A 10,873-nucleotide genomic window follows, 5' to 3' on the forward strand; every position below is an offset into this window, starting at 1 on the left:
ACACACTCCAGTATTCTGGCCTGGAGAATTCTCTGTTATCAGTTTGATATACATTCTTCCAGACCTTTTTTGTCAGTGCATTTTTGTGTTTTGTTTTCATAGACATAATAACACATAATGTATTCACTGTTTTGCAACTTGCTTTCTTCACTAACAGTATGTCTTAGATGTCACTCTATAACAGTAAATATGGTTCCTCCTCATCCTTTTCAATATCTGTGGGCTATGGATGGACAAAGTTTATCTAACTATCCATACTGATGAATATTTAGATTGTTTCCAACTTACTACCATTATCAACAAGGCTACAGTGAACACCACTGCACACACCGTATGTAGATACGTGGTAATTCTTTCAGGCAGTGTCTTTCAAACCCACCAGTAAGTTGTAAAATCAATTATGTAGTAACCAGGATTTTATTCAATAAAATAAAACAGAACAAAAATATAAAAAGCACAAGAAAGGAAATATAACCAAGTTTCATACCTTATAAAGGCAAAAACTGCCCCATCAAACACATTTCATATATATATATATACATACACACACACACGTATGTGATTCATATATATACACATACATATACACAGATATAGGTATATCTTTGTATGTATATGTGTGTCTGTGTATAGTGCATCATAATATAAAATATTTCTTACTGTGGCTTGTATTAAAAAGCACAAAAAACAAATGCTCTAAGATATCTTCCAAGAAGTGGCACGTTTAGGTCAAAGGAAATTTGCATGTTGATTAACTAGAAACTTTAAAAACCATTCTTGAGATAAGCATATTTCTGGCTCCCCTAAATGAGACACATAAAATGGCTGTGTGTATACAGAAACAGTTATCTAAGTTTTATTTTCTCAATATCCTTGGCAATCAGTATCAGACTTAGGTTACCAAAAATTTCAATTGATCTGACTGATTTTAACATGTTTTAAATGATTTCTCTAGCTATCAGTTTAAAAGGGGTTTTATAATTTTATCCTTTGTGGCTTATCATCTGACATACATTTAATATGTCTTTATCTAGTGAATTTAAAAACTGTCACTGCTGAATGTAAATTGGTACAGCCAGTACGGAAAACAGCAAGGCAGTTCCTTAAAGAACTGAAAATAGAGCTGCCATATGATTCAACAATCCCACTGCTGGATGTATATCCAGAAAAAAATGAAAACTCTAATTCCAAAAGATACATGCACGCCAGGATTTATAGCAGCACTATTTACAACAGTCAAGACATAGAAACAACCCAAGTGGCCATCAACAGATAACTGGCTTAAGAAGATGTGGTACAATGAACTATTACTCGATGATAAAAAAGAACGAAATAATGCCATTTACAGCAATACGGATGGACCTAGAGAATATGATACTTAGTGAAGTAAGTCAGAGGAAGACAAATACTGTATGATATCACTTAAATGTGGAACCTCAAAAATAATACAAATCTATACACAAAACAGAAGCAGATTCAAAGACAGAAAACAAACTTAGGGTTATCAACGGGGAAAGGAAGGGAGCAACAGATTAGAAGGATGGGATTAATGATAAAGACTACTACACATAAAATAGATAAGCAACACGTATATACTACGTAGCACAGGGAATTACATTCAGTATCTTTTAATAATCTATAATAGAATATAATGCAAAAAGAAAAATAAAATCACTTTGCTATCCACCTGAAACTAACACAATATTGTACATCAACCATACTTCAATAAAAATGAATAAAAATTGTCACCACTCAATAGTTTATTGAAAATTCATGCCACATCTAATAATTATCATCATTTACAATTCTGAGAGGAATATTTTAGAAACTACTCCATTTTGAAGCATCTAGAAATTCAGCTATCCTTGAAATAAAATGAGCACATTTTTATGTTTTTTTAAAAAAACAGCGTTTTAAAGATTTAGAACGGATATCTGCCACATTACCATTTTGATAGATTTTTTAAAAAGTAAAAATATAAATTCTATTTAGTCATGCTACAGATCTCTTAAGTACATCACTTTGCAAGAGAAGTTTCTTAATATCAAATCTTGTTTTTCTTTATTGTTTACCTGAAAAGAAAACAACCTTTATACTGAAGAGATGCAACGCACATGAAAGTGCAATAGCTAAGGCTGCCTTAACTCCTGAAGTCAGTTACTTAGGTTTCTCGGTAAAAGCAAATAAAAAATAATACTATACCTAGCCAGAGGGGAGCGAAATGCTGTAGCTGGGGTGGGAAAATCCATGGTCCTTGTCTCAAGAACTGGTTTTCCTGGAATAAACTTTAAACTGTTGGGATTTGGGGTATCTTGTGTTTGAATAAACATGTATCTCACTAAAAGAAAAAAAAGAAAAAGGAATGTTATTCTAGGAAAAAATATTAGTTAACAAGCTTATGGACTATGAAGTATTCATTTTCAGAGAACCATAAGATATAAGAAAAATTAGAAAACAACAAAAAAATAAAGCTTTCTTGCCTAAGTTTACAAAAGAATTGTTAAAGATAAGAAACAAATTTATCAAAATATTTAGGATAATTACATTGAATTTTATATTAATATTGATTATTTGTATAGTTTTGTTACTCAACAGACTCTAGCAAAATCGTATACCTAAGTAGGAAGGCATACCATAATTCAGCAGTCTTTGATGTATTCTCTTTGGTAACTCAATATCAAATTGGCTATAATTACAAATCATCATCACTTCCCAAAGTGCTAACATTTTTAAAAAACAAACAAATTTATCATAGTATTTATTTTATGCTTACTCATTACATGTCAGAGACAGGGTTGAGTGCTTTAAATATATTTAAGCCTTTAACAATCCTATAAAGAAGGTATTATTGTTCCTACTTTACAAAAGAAGAAACTGAGACTTAGAAATTACTTGTTAAGTTCAGTCACTCAGTCATGTCTGACTCTTTGCGACCCCATGAATCACAGCACACCAGGCCTCCCTGTCCATCACCAACTCCCGGAGTTCACTCAGACTCACATCCATCGAGTCAGTGATGCCATCCAGCCATCTCATGCTCTGTCGTCCCCTTTTCCTCCTGCCCACAATCCCTCCCAGCATCAGAGTCTTTTCCAATGAGTCAACTCTTCGCATAAGGTGGCCAAAGTACTGGAGTTTCAGCTTTACATCATTCCCTCCAAAGAAAACCCAGGGCTGATCTCCTTTAGAATGGACTGGATGGATCTCCTTGCAGTCCAAGGGACTCTCAAGAGTTTTCTCCAACACCACAGTTCAAAAGCATCAATTCTTCGGCGTTCAGCCTTCTTCACAGTCCAACTCTCACATCCATACATGACCACAGGAAAAACTATAGCCTTGACTAGACGGACCTTTATAATGACATTATAAATCATCATATAAGTGAGACTCCATGTGAATTACTTTTCAGGACATTTTAAAATTATCTTCAGAAATTCTTCTGTTTCTTCTCAGGCCATGATTAGATTGAGAATAACAGAATCCTAAATTTCCTACCTTGCTATTATGAATACAGCTTGCAGGACAAAAAGATAATACTGAGGTCTTAATAGTTTACAACTATTAAACAGGTTCTGGTTACTTATGATGAAAATAAACTTTCTTACTTTAAAAAAAAAACACCCAATTCTCCCCTTAGAGCAGTACATGGAAATAGGTTAATTTATTGAGTAATTATCATGTGTTGCATATGGTGCTAAGCACTTTATGTGAATTATATCATTTAATCCCTACATCCTGCCAAGGAAGCACTGTTTTTATCCTAATTTATAAATGACTAAACTAAACCTCAAAGTCACTCACCTAGTTAAGTGACAGAGCCTCAATTCAAGCCTGGCCAACTCTGTAGCACTTGTTTAACCACTGTGCATAGTGCCACTTCATACTTATTAGGGCCAAGCACAAAAGAAAAATATATTTAAGATCAGTCTTTCTATCCTGTCATAATCCTCACATCATCTATCTTAAGAAAGAGTAAAATATCACAAAGTAACAGTTTTATTTCCAATTAGAAAATAATAAAATTTGGCAAAACATATGGTTGGTATAAAAATACTTCTTTTAACTATTACAAAAGAATATTCTAATTTGACAGCTGAGATTCTTTCTGCACCTCTCCAGACAATTCCAGCTAACTGATGATGAGTCATTTCCTTGGTAAAGTAGAACAAAACTCCCATACATTTTGCTTAAGTCACTGTCTTGTAAAGATATTGGTTGGTGACTTGGTGACCAGGCAAATCCTATAAAGGAGAAAAATTTTAAATGATAACCTCAACACTGAAGTACTGGATTGGCCTGAAAGTTCCTTTAGTTTTAAAATAAAAAAATTTAAAGCTGTTAACAGTTTTTGCCTGGTCATCAAAGAAACACGTGGTCTTGTGTTATCCTGATGGAAGATTATGCATTTTCTGTTGACTAATTCCAGACACTTTTCCTTGACTGCTGCTTTCAGTTGATCTAATTAGAAGTACTTGTTGGAATTGTTTGGCTTTCCAGAAGGAGCTCATAACAGACAACTCCCTTCCATCCCACCTTTGGATAGTGACCGCCCTTGGGTGTGTTGGTGGTGGTTTATTTAGCTTACCCACAATCTCTTCTGTTCCACATTATTGAACGGTACCCACTTTTCATCGCCTGTCTAATTTGTTTTAAAAATGGAACATCTGCATTATGTTTAAGTGGAGAATTGCATGCCAAAATACAGTCAAGAAGGCTTTTGCTTAACTTATGTGAACCCAAATATCAAAGTGAGTAACATAACCAACCTGGTGCAAATCATTTTCAATTCTTGATTTGGATATATTGAGTGTGTCGGCTATCTCCAACATGGTATAAAACTGACTGTTCTCAATTAACGTCTCTATTTTATTGCTACCAACTTCAACTGCTCCATCTGATCATGGAGCATCATCCAGTGAGAAATCTCCAGCGTGAAACTTTGCAAACCACTTGGACATATTTGGTCAATCATACTACCTTCTCCACACACAACGTAAATCTTTTTTTGCATTTCAGCTGAATTTTAACCTTTCTTGAAATAATAAAGTATAATGTGCTGAAAATGTTCCTTTTTTTCCCTCCATCTTTGATATTACAGTAACTATTAAAAGTTCTTCAAATTCGATAAGCGTTTAAAAAAAATGCATGCTGATATGGCAGCTGTAGAATACAATCTAACAAAATTGTTTTGAATGAAGTTAAAAACAACTAAGCACTGTTAAAGCCATCTTATGGAAAGAAAACAAACATACATTTTGGCCAACCTAATACTTGATTTAAAATATTTATACTTCCAAGCAATAAATTTCTCTGACAAGGGAACAATTTTTCAGACGGAACATTATAGAAAAAGCTGCTGCCACTTTCTGTAAATACACAGAAAATAAGGTTCTTTTAACCCTGTTTCTGACCAATCATCCCTGGGGTCTTTCTTAATAATTTATTGGTAGCCAAAATCTCTGCACATATTAGGCACTCTGCCAATATTCAAAGAATTAAATCTGGCTTTATTCTGCTTACTCCATTTGTGTGTAAACCTATACATGCAGAAAGAAAAACTTTAGACACACCTGAAGAACTATAAATGTAAAAAATATTTTAAAAGAATATAATGTAAATATGTCTGAAGTAGACAACATGACCTTATATGATATTACTACATAAATTTTAACAATGAACAAAGGTACTTCAAAAAGAGGAATCTGACTAGGCATTAACAAAATCACTACAGTTACAGTCTAAATTAGACTTAATTAGGTATTTCAAAAATGACCCTCAGCTCCATCATCCAGAAAGATCCCCTGAAAGTGTCATAAGGGTTACAAGAGAGAAAGACTGCTGTAAAATCTTTCCTGTTGTGCTTGGTATAATAGGTAACAGATAAAAAGGTAGACATAATCTCCCCCCAAAATACAGATTAATGGTTCCTGACGTCAATATCAAAGACTAAAATAAGCAGGTTTCCAATTTGAAAGCCTAGATGACTACATAATTCAGTTCCACAAAATTTAAGTCTAATTAAAGTAGCTTAAGGTGAATTACTATTTATGCCCAAATTGCTCTGTGATTCAAGGAAAGAGTCAAGGAAGGCAATCCTATTTTTGCCCAGGATACAGGGGAGGTAAGGTCTCTACTCTGATCCAACTCATGCCATAAGACAGTTGGCCACCCTCCAGAGAATGGCCATAAGCAGTTCAAGACAGCAATGGAAATGGAGATGGGCCAAGAGCTGAATCCAAACTCTTACAGCTCCAAAAGCACATCTAGGTAGGCATTCACTCACAGACAGACAGACACGCATACCCTTGCCCCAAGGTTCCCTAACCGCATGACAGTGGTCACATTGCAAAAAACGTTCAAGTCCTAAGTTCATACCCATTTGTAACTTCTTTTTATATCTCCATTTCAGAAATTACTTATTGAGCAACTCTTATGTTCCAGAACATGTGTTACACAACATGCTAAGATTTCACAGATTTACTGGACACCACACTCAGGATTCTTGAAATTTAATGCCAAATGATATGTGTAAGCAAATATTAAAATGTGATTTATGATAGAAAAAATGTTATATTCTTTTCATAACCATCTGAATAGAAAATTTACAAATTCTTATTGTTTAAGAACTACAAAATTTCATTCCAGCAGTTTGCTCTAAAAGAGATGAAATTTTACCTGTGTTATACAACGTTGCAGGGAGTGGGAAAAGCGGTCTTTGGATAAACTGATGCAGAAGCTGTTTCTTAATTGTACATGGATTCGTAACATGACAGAATCTATATTTAAAAACAAAAATGACATTTTAGGAGATAAGCTCAAGTTTCTACTTCTCATATATAAAAAAACCATAATGAAAATAATAATCAAGATGAATTTTCATTTTCCATCAACATTATTTCCACTCCCTTAGACAAGCAATATATGCAAACAATTTAAAAACAAGAGATCAAGGGGAAATGTACAGCCTTGAAAACTGAGTGTCCATAGAATACTGTAATATTTGGTGTAAAGAAACAGAAACACATCTACATTAGTGATTTAAAATCTGGAGTTCCTGACTATTAGCTATGCATGAAGGAGGCGAAGCTACAAACTTTTTCCTTTTTCAGATACAAAAACAACTAGGTAATAGAGTCACGTGGTTCAAAATTCAAAGGGAATAAAAGTAAATACAGTGAAAAGTCTCCCTCCTTTTCAGTCTCTACCACCATGTTTCCCTGGAAAGAGATAACCTCTGCTATTTGTTTTGAAAGGCATTTCAAACGCCTCCAAAAGTCTAACAGAAAGTATACTATTCTCCACCAAACTGCTAAAGAAGTCCACACCCTATGTGCTTTTTGAATGGAAACATATTGACCCTGTTTTGTATTTCACCCTGAATATAATCAGAATGGCGTAACCAGAGTTACAAAATTTCCCAAGTGTTGACTGGTTATTCTTTTCATGAATATGACCACTTAAAAACAAAAGGAGAAGGGAAAAACAAATAGTACTGGAAAAGGAAATAAAAAGAGATATTAGTTGTGAAAATTTTAGAAATCTGATGTAATTACTTTAAAATCCAGTTTACTTTAAATATTAATACATCCATCCATTCCAATTTTTATTTCACTGAGGAATTTTAAGCATATTTATGATCATTTTTTGTTTTTTACATTCCTGATTCTTTTCACCTGCAAAAAGGAGGAGCTGTCTTCATTTCTGTTCCTAGCCACTAGCCTGATGACTTACCGAGGTTCCTCATTTCTAAGATGAAGTTAATATTCACAGCTACCTCATAAAGATTAGGCAAAGATGGATCCAGATAATCGATGTAAAGTGATTAAAACAGTGCTAGGCCATGTAGTACAATTGTTTATTAAATGGAATTCAGGTTTGGGGTGAAGACATTTTTATCTATAGCACACTCCCTAAATCTTGGATACCTTGGACTATGGAAGGGCATCGAGGACAGAAAAGGCAGAAAGGACAAATAATCTGACAAAAAATGAGTTTAGAGTAATAAAATAGTGAAAGTGAGTTACGCTATTCCAGGAATAAGAGGGGAAGACAAGAGGTGACTAACAAAAAAATCCTTCTACAAGGCTAATTTTTTAGGAAATGCATTTCAACTTTAAGAGCATCATTAGCACTAAAATCCCCCCAACACTGAGGAGGTCAACCTTTGTTAGGCCCTTTGCTCCTTTTGTTCCATTCGAGAAATCAGGGTACAACAGCTACTTAAGCCCTCGGTGCCTTTCGCCTAATCAACTTTGACAGATGTTAAAGTGCAAACAGAACGAGGATCGCCTAATCAACTTTGACAGATGTCAAAGTGCAAACAGAACGAGGAAAGACAAGGAAACCAAGAGGGTTTAGTCGGTAGGAGTGGGCGGGGGAGATCTAGGGCTCTGGATGCACATGAGTTCCATCACTTAGATGCTGTGTGACCTCAGATAGGTCACGTTCCCTTTCCGGGCTTCACTGAGAAAATGATGACATTTTGTCTGACATTCTGATTTTGTGTTTAAAAGGCAGAGGAAATACACGTGGTAGAGGAGCTGGAGGAGCTCCTCGGTGGGGTCTCTACAGTCGGCCTCTGCGAGCCTCCCCACCGCAGGGATTCAGGCCCCGGGTCTCGGAGCCTGGGACCAGGAATGGCACGGTCCGCCAGAACCTGGGTCACAGAGCTGCCTCACCGAGCGCTGCCCACCTCTAGATTCAAGTCTAACTCGGCGATGGGAGTGAACCTAAAAGCAAGGTCAGGGGCATTTCTCCCCACTCGGTTTAAGAGGGGGCGGACGGGACGACCACCGCTCAGATAGCTAAGCCCAGCAGCACCCCTGTGCAGTTCCGGGATCACCACCTACCGCCTCCGCAGCCCCCCTGCAGCGGCAGCAACTCCCCAGCCCAGGCGGGCCGCCGCCGCCATCTTAGTCCGAGGGCGCAGGCGTAGGACAGGACGTTCGCCCACCGCCCCGCCTCCCCCTGTCAACAAAGAGGTGCCGAAGCCCCGCGCAGGCGTGAGCGCAGGCGCAGGTCAGTTGAGATCCGGCAAGGCACCGGGAATAGCGCACCCTACTGGCCGCTCGCGGCGCTGCTGTGGACTGGCCCGGCGGGCTTGAGTCTGGCTATTTGAAACCAGTTCAGTTCAGCCGCTCAATCGTGTCTGGTTGCGACCCCATGGACTGCAGCATGCCAGGCTTCCCTGTCCATCACCAACTCCGGGAGTTTGCTCAAACTCATGTCCATGGAGTCAGTGATGCCATCCGACCATCGTCATCCTCTGTCTAGGTTATCATGAGAAACGCTGGGCTGGATGAAGCACAAGCTGAAATCAAGATTGCCGGGAGAAATATCAATAACCTCAGATATGCAGATAACACCATCCTTATGGCAGAAAGTGAAGAAGAACTAAAGAGCCTCTTGATGAAAGTGAAAGAAGAGAGTGGAAAAGTTGGCTTAAAATTCAATATTCAGAAAACTAAGATCATGGAATCTGGTCCCATCATTTCATGGGAAATAGATGGGGAAACAATGGAAACAGTGACAGACTTTATTTTTCTGGGCTCCAAAGTCACAGCAGATGGTGACACAGCCATGAAATTAAAAGACGCTTGCTCCTTGGAAGAAAAGTTATGACCAATCTAGACAGCATATTAAAAAGCAGAGACATTACTTTGCCTACAAAGGTCGGTCTAGTCAAAGCTATGGTTTTCCCAGTAGTCATGTATGAATGTGAGAGCTGGGCTGTAAAGAAAGCTGAGCACCAAAGAACTGAAGCTTTTTAACTGTGGTGTTGGAGAAGACTCTTGAGAGTCCCTTGGACTGCAAGGAGATCCCACCAGCCCATCCTAAAGGAAATCAGTCTTGAATATTCATTGGAAGAACTGATGCTGAAGCTGAAACTCCAAAACTTTGGCCACCTGATGCAAAGAACTGACTCATTGGAAAAGACCCTGAAGCTGGGAAAGACTGACGGCAGGATGACAGAGGATGAGATGGTTGGATGGTATCACCGACTCAATGGACATGAGTTTGAGTGAACTCCGGGAGTTGGTGATGGACAGGGAGGCCTGGCGTGCTGCAGTCCATGGGGTCACAAAGAGTCGGACACGACTGAGCGACTGAACTGAACTGAGGTTGGTCATAGCTTTGCTTCCAAGGAGGCAGCATCGTTTGGTTTCACGACTGCACTCACCATCTGCAGTGATTTTGGAGCCCCCAAAAATAAAGTCTGTCACTGTTTCCATTGTTTCCCCATCTATTTGCCATGAAGTGACGGGACCGGATGTCATGGTCTTTGTTTTTTTGAATGAATTTGAAACCATTACTTTCATAAGGTTGGGCAACGATGCGGGGGGTGTGGGGGGTGGGCTGGAGAGGGGGTAGAAATTCTTGCAATGCCTGCACAGGTGTCAGGTAAACACGAGGGACTCCGCATGCATGCACGGAACCGTACATTGCTTTTCCCACTTGATGGGTGCTGCCTTTGCACTACCTGATTCTGCAGAGCGGAATGCTGTTCCCCATCCCTAACCCTGCCCATTGCCTGCAGTAGAATCCTTCTCGCCATCCAGCCCCAGCTCAAATGTCACCCTGTAGCATCCCCTGAGAAGATTCTCGCCTTCCTTCTGCCAGCTAGCTGCCTGCCTTCCTTCTGTGAGGTCCATATGGCTCTGGATAAGGCTGGGCTTGTGGATTCAGCACACACAGAGACTCACCTTAGTGCAGAGCTGCCTTCTGCTATATAAACATGAGTACTGACTAGTTTTCCAGAGCACAGTACAAAGTTCATTATCTATTTTCCAGAATCTTATTAGGGTATACAGTTTCTTCTAGGACAGCAGTTCTTGAAGTGTGGACTAGAGGCAGAAACCTCATGGGAATGAGT

The 10,873-nt window shown here is 38.3% G+C and overlaps 1 protein-coding gene across 1 annotated transcript in view; it reads right to left on the reverse strand.

The window, feature by feature from the left end:
* The window catches only part of NFU1 (NFU1 iron-sulfur cluster scaffold), a 28,621-nt gene extending 19,617 nt beyond the window's left edge, over positions 1–9,004 (reverse strand). The window contains exons 1-3 of the mRNA XM_040224113.1: positions 8,850–9,004; positions 6,676–6,776; positions 2,203–2,338 (exon numbers count right to left, since the gene is read on the reverse strand). Coding sequence (XP_040080047.1) covers positions 2,203–2,338; positions 6,676–6,776; positions 8,850–8,911 — 299 coding nt within the window. The 5' untranslated portion in view covers positions 8,912–9,004. The remainder of the gene's footprint in view (positions 1–2,202; positions 2,339–6,675; positions 6,777–8,849) is intronic.
* Positions 9,005–10,873: the final 1,869 nt, after the last annotated feature.

This window comes from Oryx dammah, unplaced genomic scaffold, assembly GCF_014754425.2.
Source record: "Oryx dammah isolate SB20612 unplaced genomic scaffold, SCBI_Odam_1.1 HiC_scaffold_25, whole genome shotgun sequence".
NCBI classification, from domain to species: Eukaryota; Metazoa; Chordata; class Mammalia; order Artiodactyla; family Bovidae; genus Oryx; species Oryx dammah.